We start from the raw sequence: 16417 nt of genomic DNA on the forward strand, positions 1-16417 counted from the left end.
GTCTCAAGCCCTCTAGATCAAGTATTGTTTCATCTGAAGTAACATTTTAAAAATGATCTTGCAGTCCCAAGCATATAAAATGTTGATTTCTGCTCAGTCTCTGCTGGTTTATACTCTGCCTTATAACCATAATGCACAAGACAATAATGGCTGTTCTCTGATTTTTTGAAAGGCTGGGGGCAGGCAGGTATGCTACTGCACTGCTGTTAATGTAAAAGACAACCCTATTCACGGCTGAAATAACTGATGGAGTGGAAAAGCTTATTACTATTAGTAACATTATGTGCCCTGTACCTTGATGGTCATTAAGAAGAAACTGAAAGATGGCTCCTGCTTTCAAAATATTTTTTTATCTGCTGTACTAATTGAGTATAACAAAAGTTACTTAAAAAAAAATTCTGCTTTTATGTCCAGTATTGTAGTCATTCAGTTGGTTCATTCTAAAGTTACAGCAAAGTTCACTGTGTAATGAAAAGAGTGTTAAAGGGAATATAATACTTTTTCGTAAAAATGTTGAAATATGATGGAAGAAGCCTGCTGTCATACAGCATTGTATTAATTATGCAGCTAACAGGAGTGGAACATATAGTTCTTGTCAAATATTGTAGATGAAGTTAAGCAAAGCCATCCTTGTTAGTAATAAATATATTAGGGAGATCCTCAGCTGGTGTAAATCATTGTAACTCCCATTTCCTTCAACAAGGCTACACAAATTTATACCAGCTGAGAACCAGGCCTCTCATAGTTTAGATTAAAGTGAATGAAGGGCCGTGAATGCTCTTTTTGTTCTGGTCTGCAAGTGATACTACCTGTATTGAGCCTTTGTACTACAGAATTCAGAACTACAATTTGCTTTGAAAAGTGACAAGTTTGTGCGATTAACCAAAGAAACATCATTCAGATGCCAGTAAAGCTAGGAATAAATGCCCTTTGATTGCTTTGTTCCTTGACCACACTGAACATTATGATTAATCTCCAAATTTTTGGAAAGTGAATAGTTTTTCTTTTTAAAGAGTTAGACTGAACCTATTCCTCTTGAATGGCCACTGGATTGCTTCTCTCCAGCAGGTGTAGAGGCTTTTCAGATTGTCAGCACTACTTTTCTTAATACTGGCTGGAACTGTTCTTGTAGCTGTAATGACAGTCACACTAGTGCTTGTCTTCCTTCACTATTGCTAAAATGGCAGAATCACTTTAACAGATTTTGAACATTCCCTTCCCTTCCCCCAACAGACCTGTATTTTCACTGAAGTACTGGATAGAGTTTTCAGTCTGACTGTGAATCAAGAGTTAAAGTCAAAGTGTTCCTAAGAGCTCAAGTTTGTGGCAGATAAGTAGCAGCTGGAGAATAAGGAAATCTGATCAGCTGGGCTCAGGTAGTTTGATAAATCAACAAGTGTAGGTGGATTAATCTCTCTTCCAATTGGTATGTTGTGTGTATCTATGTATAATATATATATATATATATATATATACACAAATGGTACCTGGCCTTGGACAAGTCTTAATATGAGGCAAATGTCCAAGATCAACAGTGCACATTATTCCTTCCTTCAAAAGGTCAATACGTCTATTTTATGATGGCTACTCTGAAACAGCAGGATCTTTGAAATCATTCAGGATGGCAACCTGCTGTTTGCTCTACACTTTCACGAAGCACTCTCCTCTAGAAAATCAGGGATAAACAAATTCATATGGTGAGCGAAGAGTCCTTCCAGCACCCATGGTCCTTCGTAATAAGTCTCTTGAATTTTGGTAATCATGTGAAGGCATGTAAAGTGGGAGTTTTCTATACATACCCTTACTGCTAATTCCTGCATCATTCTGGACCAACTAGCAAAAAGAATGACATATTTTTGATTGTTAATGGAGTTGGTCTCTGAGGAAAATATATTACATGTACACGTGAAAGGTCTTGATTTGTGGATATTTTTTGCATATGATTCCAAATTTCTTTATATTTACTTCCATGTTAGTGTAGTATCTTCTTCTGTTGTTTCCTCCATAAATGACCTTATGTGACTAGGCAAAAAGGCTCAAGACAAAATCGCAGAAAATAATTGACATGAATAATGCAGCCATCTATATAAGCAACACGGTACAAAATGTTGGGGCTGTTTTTCTTTTGAGTATTAACTGATCAGTAACTTCTCTTATTAAAACTAGAAGGGAAATTTTGGGTAGACAATATAATTATATTATTGGCTTTTTGTCTACGACATTTGGCTTTACACCTCTATTTCATAACAAATGTATGAACAGTACATACCAAGGAGAAATTTGGGGGAAAGCAAATAGACGATACAAGTAGAAAATTCACCATTAACAAACCATTTCCAATGTAATGATATTGCAGTATTGCCTAACTAATGAGAACCTTAAATAGTAAAACTTCTCTGACCTGTGTTACGCAGGTCAGACAGTGATCAGAATGGTCCCTTCTGGCATTAAAGTCTATGATTAAAACCCCTTTTACACCTAAGCAACCATTACATTGTGACTGAAAACTGGTTCTTGCTTGTTATTTTATTCTGTATTAATCTAATATGGTCTGTTTTTCATTTCTTTTGTTAATGATTGGTACAGTGATTTAAGTATTTCCCAGCACTAATGTAACAATAATTGGGTCTTAGTCTGAGAAAGCCTTGACAGTTGCTCAGCTATTTCTAAGGGATATTTTCAAAGCATAGGTGTTCTATTATGGGCCAAACTCACTGCTGGCTTCTGCAGTTGAAACTACTGAAGTCAGTGGAACTAAAGAAAAGATTTTGGCCCACCATATATGTTTGTTTTTTTTAAAAAATATTACATGTATATGAGAAACATAGATTGAAATATTTTGAAACAAGTTACTTACATTTTAAAATTGGTGTATGTTAATGTTTTAATTATTTATTTTTCACCCCCAAAGAAATTGGAAGAACAGGACCGAAAAGCTCTAAATATTAAAGAACAATTACAGCGGGAGCACCGCTACCTCAAACGCAGATTGGAGCAGCTATCCGTGCAGGGCATGGAACGTATCCGCACTGACAGTATGGGATCAACAATATCCACTGATTCTGAACAAGGTAATCTAACAAGAGAGGTCTCCTGGTTCATTAAAACTTTGGACCAGCTTCTTCCACCCTTACTCAAATTTAGTAGTGTCTTATGCTGCGTGCTGTCCCATTGGAATCTGTTCTATTCTGAGTAAATTCTTATGTCATCAGTGGGACTAATTACATAGTAGGGTTACTACTTCACATGAGTAATGCAAAATCTAGCCGAGTGTATTTATGATAAATCAGTAATCAATGCAAGTATTAAAAATGAAATTTACTCCAATATAATGGATTATCGTTAAGAACTTTTATTGTCTTCTGTATTGCACATTATAATTTTGTATTAAAAATTAGATTGTAAATATGTTTATTCTAATATATATTGGTAACATATTAGAAAATGTATTACAGAGTGGATGTATTGTAGTTAATATAATCCATGACTACAGCACATTTTCCAAATGCTGTTGCCCATCATACTTGAGACTAAGGGCAAGATCCTCAGCTGCTGTAAATCTTTGTGAGTTTATTGAAGTCAATGGACCTATCCTGATTTTCACCAGTTGATGATCCAGCACATAATCTAGTAGCTCATTTATCAGTTTCTACAAGGGGATGTGAGCAGCACTGTAACAAGGCAGGATTGTAAAGGCAGTAAACCATATAGAAATGTAAGAGTTAGAGTATTGGCAACTATCTTACTGAGTGAATAACAACATAAATTCCTCTATGCCATGATTTTAATAATACATTATGGGGACTATTCTCTCCTGATTAGTGAGATGAGTTCCTACTAACATTAATGGGAATTTTACACCTGCATCAAGGATAATATTCTCTGGTAGATATTTATCTTCTCTGTTACTTCTTGTATTACATTTTTTATTTTGGCTTGAAGTTATAATGAAGGATATAGTGAGTGTTTATTTTCTTAAGAGGTAATTATGTCCTTTTTGAAGACAGGTCCCAGTCTTGCCAGCTGTGACTTAAGGGTGGCATGTCAAATTTAGCTTTTTTATTTCCTGGTTTTGATTACTTGCTGTCACAAGTTAAATTTATTACTTCAATAACAGTTTTTGTTTATAAGTAACTGCAGTGCAATTTTCTTTATGTCGTATGCATGTACCATACTGGTGCCTTGGACTTGATCCTGCACCTTTCTAAGTCACTGGTAGTATTGCCATTGACTTCACTGGGATTAGTGTTGAGCTCTTGGAATTAGATGTAGATATCCTCGGTCAGGATGATAAGACTTCAGTCCAAAAGTGGTCCCACTGGAATGAATGGGACTGTTTGTGAAACAAGGTGCTACTTGTTGTGAGCAAGAATGTCAGAATCTGACTCTTCATTAGGACATTTCTTCAGATGGCTGCTAAGTCTCTAGTACTGCTTGTCTCCTGGTTGTTTCATGTTCTTCCTTCTCTGGATAATAAGCAGAGCTAGTTGAGATTTTTCAAACAAAAATACTTTAACTGAAAAACAGCCTTTTCTAAATCAGAAATCATCAGAAAAATGTTTTCAGTTTTTCCACGGAAGCTGAAAGACAAAAAATTTAGTTCATTTTTTCATTCATCAGTTTATCGTCCCCTCCCATAACCCTTTTTTTCAGTGGCAAAATCAAAAAAGGAAAAAGGGAGAAGGAAAATCAAAAAAATGATTTTCTTTTAATAAAAAATTGAAACTTCAAATAAACAAAACATTGTTCCACTTTGAACCCCGTGGAATGAAAATTTCTGAAAATTACTAAAATTTTGGCAAAAATGTCTGGTTTTGACCAGCTGTAATAATACATTCAGAGTTTTGTACTGCCACTTAGCATTTGTATTGCATGCATTTTTGTCAGTTTTTTTAAAATTTAGCATTACATGGTTAGAGTTGTTTTTGTGAAGGATTGGTAAAATGGGCATATCTTCCCTTAAATTATATTGCTTAATAGACTGTTTTATTTCTGTGTAAAGCATTAGTCAGACCAGAAAATGCTTGAAAATTTTGTCCAGGATGATATTTACCACCAAAAGTTTGGGCTGTGTGATTCAAAGTATTAGTCATAAAATATGGATCTTTCAACTCTATGGTACCCTCCCTTGTTAGTTGTTATTACTTAAACTTGTTACCAAATGATGGATTTTCAGTGGCTTGTGTGAAATGAGTTGTTGGTATCAGTCCAATTCTAAGGGGACAGATATACCATAGCTGTCACTAGCTGTCACCTTTGTTGGTAGTGTCAGCAGAGACAGCTAGTATTAAATTGTCTTGGGAGCTAAACTATTATTTTTCAGCCCTAGAGATGATCTTTCCACATCGTGAGATGGTCTCTTCATACCAGGGTTCGGGACAGTATGAGAAAGCCTTTAGTGCTGATGTCATGTTGTATTTGTTATGTGGATAAATATGTAGAGGATTTAATTCCTAGGGCTGTCGGTCTGGTACTTTTCACTAAGACTGAATTTAAAAATATTATTTGGGAAAACTAAGTGTGGTTTGAGTTTCACATTAGGCTTTTAATAACATGTTCAATATCAGCCCATGGTAACTGACTGTATTCTCTACGTTTCTGAAAATCTGCCTTTTGTATTTCATTTAGAAGTAGACATTGAAGGAATGGAATTTACACCAGGTGAAATGGACAGTATTGGAAGTGCCAGTGATGTTGAAGACCACTACAGTTTGCAAAGCAGTTCAAGTGATGGTGGCTATACACATTCCCGCAGACTTAATGCCAGGCTCTCATAGTGCCTGAGTTACCAATTCAGCTCAGGACCATCTAACTGAAGCACTTATAGAAGAAAATTCCAGAGGTGTCAACTGCCACTCTTCCGGGAAACCCCAACCACAGCACTCTGAAATGGAAGTTTCGTACCCACGGTTCCCTGCACTGTAACCACAATATTCGATATTGTAAATCATGGTTTTGCTGCAGAGAACTGTGGTTAGGTACAGTTGTGACTTAAAGCTAGCTTGATGTAGCCATTCTGCAAATTTTAAAAAATCATATCATTCCATGCAAGAAGTATTAAATTCAAACTGTTGGAAGCATATGATGGCATAGTTTAATAAGAAAATCATTTTGATTTTGCAGAAACCATTTTCAAATATTGAAGAATAAATGGAATCTATGATGTGTTAGTGATTCAAATCTATAAAAATTCAACTACTTTTTTTTCTTTTTCTTCATGAAAAATTATTAATGCTTTATAGCAGGCTGTAGAGTATAAATTCTTTTACTAGTTGTGTTTGAGAGAGGCAGACAGAAAAAAATCTCCAAATCTCAGATGATCTTTAGAAAAAAGATCATATTAACAAGTCACTACTGTACTTCAAAATGGAGAGGAAAAAAGCCAGCTCTAATAATGACTTCATGTGGGATTATCTCAACTTTCTTTTGCTTTTTGCATTCAGCATCCAACCAGCAGCAAATCATTCTCACTGTGATAACAGAGCTAGCACAAAGCAACATTGCAGTGTTAACCTGTTATCATGGAAGAGATGACTTTTGAAACATTTCGGTATTTTTTGTAAAGAATACAGAGCTCAAATGAGCCAGATTTTGATAATTTAAACCTCTCCTTACAAGGAATGTTTGCTAATGTTTCTTTTTTCCTATTTATAGCTACCAATACATTTTTATGGAAGGCATGGCTTATAATTACAGTATTCAGCTAGAGGATAATTAATCATTTTTTCTTCTTTTGCACGCTATAATTGCATTTTCTTTTGTTACATAAAGTGCAAAAAAATAAAGTGTATGCTGTAAAACAGCAAAGTTTTATTTAGTACTCATCAAGCTGTTCAGAACATATTTACCCAAATTGTAGCAATACTACGAAGCTGTATTTTAATACAACTTTGGCTTAGTGAAGTCATTAGAGCTTGGCTTGCTGGGTAAGAAAAATGGACCAGTCTTTGCATTATCTGTATAAAGAAGGTCTTTTAAAAAAAAAAGAAAAAAAAAGAAAAGAAAAAAGAAAAAAAGCTACAAACACTTCTAGAGAAGTGATTTTAGCAAGTGTAGTCTATATTTCCTGTAAGAGATTTTGTATTATATTTTCCTAAATGTTCTCATTTACTTGTATAGGGAGGGGAATGGTACAGACCCAAACCAGAGTCTCAGGGACTCTTCACCCTTGTCATATTGTGCCTTGGTGACCATTTATGTATGTCTCTCCTTTTTCATTGTTTAAAGGCAACTAAGCTTTGTTTCTTTCAAGACCCTCTGTTTGAATGGTCAGTTGTCCATCTTATTACAAATGAAGCACGGAGAGCTATAAATTCTCTCACATCCAATCAGTGTGTCTTTTTAGTACAATTATAAAATTAGGTTTTGGTGAGAGGGTTAACCATTAATTACGTTATACTTCATAGAGGCCCTCCCTTTGATTCTTCAGCACACAGATCTACATTTTGTTAGCTTTTTGAACCAGGGTCTCTGTGAGACCAATATTAAATGGCTATGGAGACAAATGTATTGTATAATGCTATAGGATGTCTAACTGTGGTACCATTTTAATATTCAAATATAAAAAACTCATGACATACTGACCATAATGATCAAAACAAAGATTCAGTTGTTCTTTCAACATTAGACATATGTGCCCTCCCTTTGGCTTTTACAACAGAGAGTAGAAATATGAATACATTTTGTGGCAGCTTACAATCCTTGTTTGCACTCTCGCTTACTGCTTGGAACTTGCCAACAAGGAAAATGTATACTTTAAAGTTACATAACCTAATTTATGGCCATCCGTACTTTGGCTTTGGGGAGGGGGCCTAAGGTTATAAACTCTGGCAGCTGAATAATAAAAAACAACAATTAACCTTTTCTGTAATGCAGGTTTTGGTATTATGTTATACACCTTTGCATATTACTAAAATCCTCATTGTTGGGGAAAACACACAGCAATATACTCATTGTGTGTAGCTGACAAGCAGCAAAAATTACTAGCTCCTTTGGTGCATATGTAACTAATTTCCAAATCTGGAAAAATTAAGTGTTTACTTTAACACACGACTGTTAACAGGGGGGGAAAAGGCTAGTATATTGTTGCTGTTCATTTATTATATAATGAACACATTCATAAATTGTAAAGTGTTTCCTTTTGTGACAAGCAGCTCTTGCACAGAACCTCCTAATAAAAAGAGATTTGAAACTCACAGAAGGGGAGTAGAGATTTTAAATCCAACATTGTTGTACCTTATGTTGATCTGAAGTTCTCCTTTTAAAGATGAATGTGCTAATTTAATGAGTTCTTCCACGCTGGGTATCCATGGCTTTGTAGATCTTATATTTTCAATAAAAATTACTCCAATAATCTGAATGGAAATAAAAAGGGTTTTATTTGTTTTTACTCTTTTGCATATTATCATGGTAACCATTATCAAGACAAAGAAATATGGTATCATTTTCATGGAGTGTTTGTCTTAATTAAAGCCTGATGTAATATGACACTTTCAGACATGGGACCCATTCCTGCAAATCCTTCCTCATAGAAGTAGTTCTATTGAAGTCAATGGCACAACTGATGTACTATTTGCATGAGTAAGGGTGTGCAGGATCAGACCAATAGCCCAAACAGTGTCATTCCCATAGCAAAGTACTAACAGCTCTCTCCATCTCCCTTTGATTTCTGTGGCGATGGATGGATTCCTATGATTCTGTTCCAAAACATTATTCTCCATCCTATTCAACAGTGTTATGACATTACCTTATGGCATGGCAACTAGGGATGAATACAGTTTCCTGTTTTGCTTTGTTTTTTAAATAATTTTAAGGTGGATGTTTGTCATTCGTTTTGTGTGTAATTATTAGGGTTGTGATCAAAATAGTACAGCAAAAAAGGGAGGAGGGATGGGAGAGAGACATTTAATCATTTTCTTGGAGTAACTGCATCTAATCCAATCATCCTGCCATGCTGTGTTATATTGTTTTCAAAATTGAGAATATCACATTTCTAAGTTTCTTTCTTTTGCACTTTCTAAATGTGGAAAGTTGTGAGGTCTACAGGCGCATGGGGTTGGAGCTTCTCTCCCATGGAAGAAGGCCTGGAGGAAATTGCCATGAAATTTTCTTTGCAGAATTTTCTCAGATTGTTCCATAAGGAGATGAGGAGGTTTGACTGCTCTCCTACCCATGGAATAAGGAGGAAATTCTGCATTCAGAACCTACAGGTCCCAGGGTATCTGCAAGAGGCCAGGGCCCGGCCAGGATCTGTGCCTCTACACTTGTTCTGGTGCCTATTGTTCATCACCTCCTCAGCTCTACTTGGGTCACGTTGTGAGTATTTTCTGTACCACTGCCTGGGTGGGGCAATGAAAAAGTCAAAGCAGCTTAAGGCAGCATTTATTGTTTTCAGATTCCCCACAAGACTTAGGGGGACAATGGATGTCCCATCCTACCCTCCCCAGGTGTGTTTCCACAAATTAATGGATGGCTAACCAACCTACCCTCCCCTTTTTAGAAGAGTAAGATCTGTGCAAGAACTGGATACTGTATTTCCTTATGCAAAGCTCCTACTGACTTCAATGTGAGTTTTGCCAGAGTGAAGAATGCAGGAATGGGCCAAAAAAAATTAAATCTGTGATGTGCTCTCCCCGCCCCCCCCAGAAAAAAAAAAGAGTGATAGGGCTAAAGTTCATGTCTGGTATTTACAAAGATACTAAATGTTAATTTCTTATTGTAAAACTTTCTTCAGATTTGGAAGTATTGTCTGCTAGGGCCTGGTACAACTCACATTTAAATTAAAGAAAAGACTCTCACTGACTTGAATGGGTATTGGATCAGGCATATCAACTGCAACTTAATTTTTTTTGCAAGGAGGTAGTTTATAACAATCTGGAGAGTAATATGACAAATGGAGAATTTTTTGTTTGATAAATATTTACGTGGTTTTTGTTTTCTTTTTACCACAAGTTCTATCAAACCAATGTTATTTTAGTATTTTCACTTAAAATGATAAAGTAATTAATCACAATGTTTTAAAAAACAGTAAGATTGTGTACATGTGAGTTTGGTCTACAAGTGTGCTCTTGTCCACTACACCAATGCTTGCTCAACTGTGGAATACAGTCCCCAGTTCTTTTGCAGTTGTATAAAACAGTATATACGGATAGGACGAGTGATCATTTGACCCTTTTATCTATGTTAAATCAATTATTAATCCATTTAATTGTCACTGTTTTTTTCCTCAAAGGTCATTTCCATGTGCAAAATAAAATGGTTCTCAATTATGAACCCAGTCAGCACAATCGCTGAACAAAGGATATTAATTTTATATACTTGTTTTGTGAAGTCATTACCTTATTAATGTTTAAAAACCAAATTTCAGAATCCTTCTTAATTATATTTATTTACTGCTAGAGGCCAGCGCCTTGTGTTTAAAAAAAATTGTGACAAAACATTCAATCCATCAATAATGTCCTTTCCAAAATTGAATGAATGAGGTTTCACCAACAATGAATGTGTGTTAGTGTGGTTAGTGAATGAAAGGCAATATTCCTAACTGATAGCTACAAAAGAAATATCCAAGTTATGTGTACTATGTAACTGCTTAAAATGAAGGAAAAGTATAAGGTGGGACCTACTAGAAAGCATTTGGTCATTTGGGCCTGTCATTATCCTAAATTCTAGAAATGAATCCCAACGAAGATTCCTGGTGACCCAAGTACACCTATAGAAAACTTGGTAGTGAATCATAGTGAAGGCAGTCTAACTTCAGAACTTCAGCCTTCAACTTTGCGTAGGTAATGTGGGTATAAAATATGGTAACATTCAATTTATGTGGTTTAAAGGGTCTGTGCAATAAGTCTTAATGGGTGATATTTCACTACATGTGAAGTACAGGGTAGGCATTGAAAAAGAGCCTCCTGCTGTGGAGGTTTATGTTTCTGGTGAAATTCTAGAGGTGTACTGGGTGCGTTCTGTGCCAGAGCCATTGGAATATATATCTGAAAAGGAACGCTTCATAGCTTCTAAGATGTATTATATTGTAAAGATTCATTTGTACACACACACATGGTGCATGCTACGCTGTGTAGCACACACTGAAAGAATTGTGTTATATTATTCTTTCCTTGTAATATAAATACAATTTTTATACCTGAGATTTGTGGTGGTTTTCAGTTCTAATTTTTTCTTCTTTCATCATTTGTTTTGTGTGTGTACTTTTCCTGTTCCTTGCAATTCATTTCACACAGGGTTAACAAACATTTTATAAAAAGCTCATTGGTAAAAGACCCTTGCAAGTCTTCATGGTGGTGCTATAGCTAGTTTGGAGCTACCAGTCAAAAGTTCTCTGCTAAATATACTGGCCCAAATAAAAATGCTACCTAATTCCACTTTAGTCAACGGCATTACACCAGGAATTAATTAGGCCCATTATTTTAAAAGAGTTGGGTTTTTTTTTCTTAACATGTATGCCCAGAACTACCCTAGAACATGCATACCAATACTGTATTTGTGTGAAACCAAACCAAACTAAAAAAACGAGACGTTAATTTCTGCTCTAAATATGAAGAAAATATAACTTCACTTAAAATCATTCCATCTGTATACAAGGTATAACCAAAATGAGGTGTTAACACAGCATAGAAAGCTGTATGTTTGACTAAAATGTGTTTTACTCAACTGAGCATAGAGCTCACACCAAAAGTGGTAGATATCCTGATTAAAGACTGAGTTTTTGGCCTGCTAATGTGAGAATAAAAAATAAATACAGCAATTTAACATGCAAAAGCACATTGGTTATATCATTTCATATTGAATTGGTATTCAGCAATATGATCTCACTTGTCTTTGTTCCATAGTGAGTGCTTCTTCCCTGTATTTCTTGTGCAGGTTTAAGACAGATTTATTTCAATACATAATAATTTAGGTTTTAACTTGTAATGAATCACAAGAAATTTGTCAAATTGCAATTAGCCTTGATTCAGATCAGTTGTATATCAGACTTAGCGTCTTTGTTCTTCTGTAGAATCACTAAAGATTCTTGCACAAAACCTAACTGAACCTTCACAAACTATTCTTTCAGTAGAGCTTTCAAAATGCAGGTGGTGCAGAATGCGTACAAATGGCAATTTAGCAAATTACTAGATTATAAATAAATAAATATTTTTTAATAGAAAAAAGGATTTAATCATCTTAATTTGTTATTTTGACCTCTGCATATTTTGGGGCAGTACTAAGGTTAGGTGAGTAGTGCAGGACAGCTGCGGTAATAATGAGTAATGAAAGATAATGTGACAGTACTTTCATAAACAGCATGTAGTTTGTGGATTGTACAGGCCTAATCTTTTAATGTATTTATAATTTGTTTTCTTTACAGTTAGGGTACGTTTGATCTCCCAATTAATGGTGGGCTGTTTCGCTGGTTAAATATTAAAGTGCCTACAACTTTGAAGTATTTATTAATTGGGCAAACAAACATTTTATACCACTGTGCAACTCAATTTAAATTTGAGAAAGAGCCATAGCTGGTAGATTAGTCTCATGATGATGTAGCCAACAATTTCTTTTAGAATAACCAGTTTACAGGCGTTTTAGTGCAATGTTTCAACTGATTTGCTCCAAATTCTATGCTACCTATAGCTTTTGTAATAACCCTCTCAATTCCACAATTCTTTTCAGTTTCAAAGGATACTGGTCCAGGGACTCCTCTGCCCCCAGGTGATTATGGGTTGATGGGTGATCTAGGGATGGGGGCTGATACTAAGGTGGGTAAGCAGGCTGGGTCTGGGTCAATGGGGTAGGGGCTTCTTCCCTCTCATCCATGAAAGGCTCAGCTCCAAGGCAGAGTAAGTGGCACTGCAAGAGGCTAGAAAGCCATCTCCACAGCTTTTTGCAATGCCACTTCCCTCATCCCCCTCACTGTGAGGGTGGGGAACAGCTACTCTGCAATTTGATGCAAGCAGAGCCAAGGAAGCAGAAACCGAAGGGAAGGGGCAAGAGAGCAAGTTACTCTTCCCGTTCTTTGCCCTGGCTCCTAGTGTGTGTACAGAAAACATGTCAACTTGTAATGAACAAAAAGAAAAGGAGTACTTGTGGCACCTTAGAGACTAACCAATTTATTTGAGCATAAGCTTTCGTGAGCTACAGCTCACTTCATTGGATGCATAAAGCCACAAGTACTCCTTTTCTTTTTGCGAATACAGACTAACAGGGCTGCTACTCTGAAACCTGTAATGAACAAAGACCACTTAGTGATAATTAAAATGATTTTTTATTAGCCCAGCTAATAAAACAGGGTCCAAGAGAATAACCCTCCAAGCACGCCAACTTCGTGCATCATATATGGTAATTACACTAGCTAAACCAGTATCACTGGTGGTAGTAAGAGATAGACAGGGTAAATAGGGACCTGAAGAAGAAACAGAATAATGTAAATGATGCCATAACACCTCTCCCTTTTTCTATTTACTCGTTTTTAGAGCCAAATTTTGCTCTCTTACATACCAGTATAAATCAAGAAATTACCTCCAGATTTACACTAGAGTCTGGCTTTCTCAGTTTTTTTAGTTTCTCACTACCATTCTCAATGATATTGGTAAATATCTGTTACACAAAAAAAGTTTGTTTAATCCAACTGCACTAACATTTCAGGTTGGAAATCAGCAAACCCAATATAAAATATTGGCACATATATTCTGTATATGAAAATCTGTATCCAACAGCACGCAAGGAAAATAATAAGCACTGTGATTTTTTAGCATCACCAGAGTCTCAGCATTGAATCTCTATTGTTCCTATAGATTTTGCTTACGGTTTGGTTGCTAAACTGTTTTACATAGTAAATGTATCATTATAGAATTGTTAGAGACCTCTTAGAAATGCTACATTTATAATGAAAATGAATCCACATAACAATGACGTGTTCTGCACACCACATTACCAGATAATGGCTAATACAGCAAGGATCTGCTTCAAGAATTCCTTAACTACTGCTGTTTGCCTGAAGTTACAAGCTGATGTGGCTTTGAGCAAGAGTGATGACACTTCTGTTTGAAAAGGACTGCTGGGACAAATGCAAAAAAATAGGTTGCTAAATAGTTACAAATAAGTTCAAAATGTTTATTTCAATGCTTTCATTTCAGTTGGTATTAACCATTCGTTTGCATAGTAAACATTTGAAAGCAACAAAAAGCCAAAGCCTTCCATGAGACAATGTAAGAAACAGCAATTGCTCTCACCTAGCACTGAACAAAGCACTTTATTAGAATAAAGAAAAGTATTATTCCTAAACCTACTTTCTCTTTCCAATGCAGAGCATCTACCTTAGACTTTCCCCATCCCGTTGCCTGCTTAGTTTCCTTCTGCAAGTTAAATGAAAACAATACATGTGCCTTGCCTTCATATCTGCTACCCATTTTTATTTACTCACCCTTTTTTCAAAGGCAATAATGATTGACAATTTTTCTTTACAAACTTCGGTGAAGTTCATTTATGAGACTTGGAATGGAAATAAGGACACATAGTGGTTTTGCAATTGTATCCTATTAGTCTGGGAGTTTAATGAAGAAAAATCTCACTCCACATGCAAGTTAGTGACAGAACGGTAAGGAAGGTGTCATTTGGTTCATAAAAATCTACAGAACCATAATTTCAATGGTGTGGGAATTTGCCCAGCCCCCTCCTTCCAGCTCCAAGATCCTCTAGTTGGTGGAAATTCTGATAATACAATATCATTGGAAATGGGTCAAGGGGGGTATCAACTTTCTCACACAAACACAATGGTAACAAACATGGAAAACCTAGAACTATTATGTGGATATATATTTGAGAAAATGTTTAGAAGTCAATTGTTTTAAATTGTACTTTAACACATAGCTGCACCATATTTTATGTAGAGTTGCCGTTGCCATTCTAAGCACTGGTCTATGATGTTTTGTAGAGTGAAGATCTGGTCTCTGCATCCCCACCCTTTCCAAAAATCAGATTGCTCTTTTCTGAGAACGCTATCGATTGCCTCTGATATACACTGGACTATGATCTTACACAATACTTTGCTTGGCACAGATAAAAGTGTGATACCATGTCAGTTACTACAATCACTAAGAGTTCCTTTCATTGGTATCTTCACTATAACCCCATTGGTCCACTTATCTGGTACTTTTTCCCTTTCCCAGACTGATGTAAATAGAGAGTCCAGGATAGACGCTGCTAATTTAGGATTTACCTTGAACAATTCTGCATTCAAATTATCCTTGCCAGGAGCTTTCCCATTTTTTAAGGATATGATGGCTTGAATGATCTCTTCCTTAGTTGGGACGTCTGTGTTGATATGAGGATCTTCTTCTGCCTCCTGGATGTTTGCTTCCTCTTTAGGTGGCTCCCTGTTCAGCAATTCTTTGAAATACTCTGTCTAGTGCATTTCTCGTTCTTTCTCAGTTGTTAGTGGGTGGCTTTGTTTGTTCCTGATGAGAGTGTTTATTGGTGTCTGCCATTTACCACTGATAAGCCACATCATTTTGTAGATGGTTCCTTGTTCATGGGCTTTGGATGGAAACTAATTCCATCACCAGAGTAGCAATAAGATGTACAACTGAAGGCAAGAAAAACAAGGCCATCCAAAAACAACATGGCAAAGAGCTGTGGAAGCCAAGCTGAAAAATCTGGGGCACAGCTGGAGAACCACTGAAAGACTTGCCAGAAACAGACAGGAGCGGAGGAGCTTTGTATACCAGGGGCATAACAGGACCATGATGATGACACAGATGCACTCCTTACATAAAAATTAAAAAAAGACCTTAATCTCTGATAATCTTAGGGAATTTAGCCTTGACATTTAGGACTGAAAACCTTTAGTTGTGCCTACACGTCCCTCATGCCTTACAGCTATGGAACCAAGTGAGCTAGGATTAAAAGTTCAGGTTGCTGCTCTACTCTCCCCTCAGGTGTTCTCAGAACTAAGGGCATTGAGGTGTTTTGTTCCGATGGGAGTTAAGCACCGGCAGCCTCGGCTCCCTTCTAGCAAACTTCTCCCATTTCAACGTGGAACCTAAAAATGACCCCAGTGGATTCCTTATGCTTTGTCACCCCTCCCCCCCACCCGCCAGGCTCCTAAGGCGGAGAGCCCTAAATCAGTCAGCGGCCCCCCCTTCGCGAGACGGAACGCACCCTGGGAAACGCCGTTTCTCTGCCATATCAGGCTGACGGGGAAACCTTGCATGCTGGGTAGTTTAGTCGATGCAGGCCGAGGCGTTCTCCGGCGAGCGTTGCATTCTGGGTAGTGTAGTCTTCTCCCCCCCCCGCTCAGTGTGCCGGAGAAATTGTGGCGTACGGCGCTTGCGCCGGCCGGCTGCCAGAGGCCCCGAATAACTCCGCCCAGTGCTTCCCCCTCAGAGCGAATCCGAGGCGGGCATCGTGCTCCGCTCCGCCCCCCGTC

The 16417-nt window shown here is 36.9% G+C and overlaps 1 protein-coding gene and 1 long non-coding RNA gene across 5 annotated transcripts in view; one reads left to right on the plus strand and one right to left on the minus strand.

Moving 5' to 3' along the window:
* The window catches only part of MXD4 (MAX dimerization protein 4), a 56320-nt gene extending 45179 nt beyond the window's left edge, over positions 1 to 11141 (plus strand). For all 3 annotated transcript variants that reach the window (XM_077815927.1, XM_077815926.1, XM_077815929.1), the window contains exons 5-6: positions 2912 to 3071; positions 5629 to 11141. In XM_077815927.1, the coding sequence (XP_077672053.1) occupies positions 2912 to 3071; positions 5629 to 5777 (309 nt within the window). In that variant the 3' untranslated portion in view covers positions 5778 to 11141. The remainder of the gene's footprint in view (positions 1 to 2911; positions 3072 to 5628) is intronic.
* On the minus strand, positions 3366 to 16183 carry LOC144264295 (uncharacterized). 2 transcript variants are annotated; one of them, XR_013346018.1, is made up of 4 exons: positions 16150 to 16183; positions 15209 to 15754; positions 8236 to 8354; positions 3366 to 4580 (listed from the first exon to the last, which is right to left on the minus strand). It is a non-coding gene; the product is annotated as an uncharacterized LOC144264295 (long non-coding RNA). The 2 variants fall into 2 exon arrangements; XR_013346017.1 differs by lacking the exon at positions 16150 to 16183 and having other exon boundaries at positions 15209 to 16052.
* Between the last annotated feature and the right edge of the window lie 234 nt (positions 16184 to 16417).

The sequence above is a fragment of the Eretmochelys imbricata genome, chromosome 4 (genome assembly GCF_965152235.1).
Source record: "Eretmochelys imbricata isolate rEreImb1 chromosome 4, rEreImb1.hap1, whole genome shotgun sequence".
Lineage (NCBI taxonomy): Eukaryota > Metazoa > Chordata > Testudines > Cheloniidae > Eretmochelys > Eretmochelys imbricata.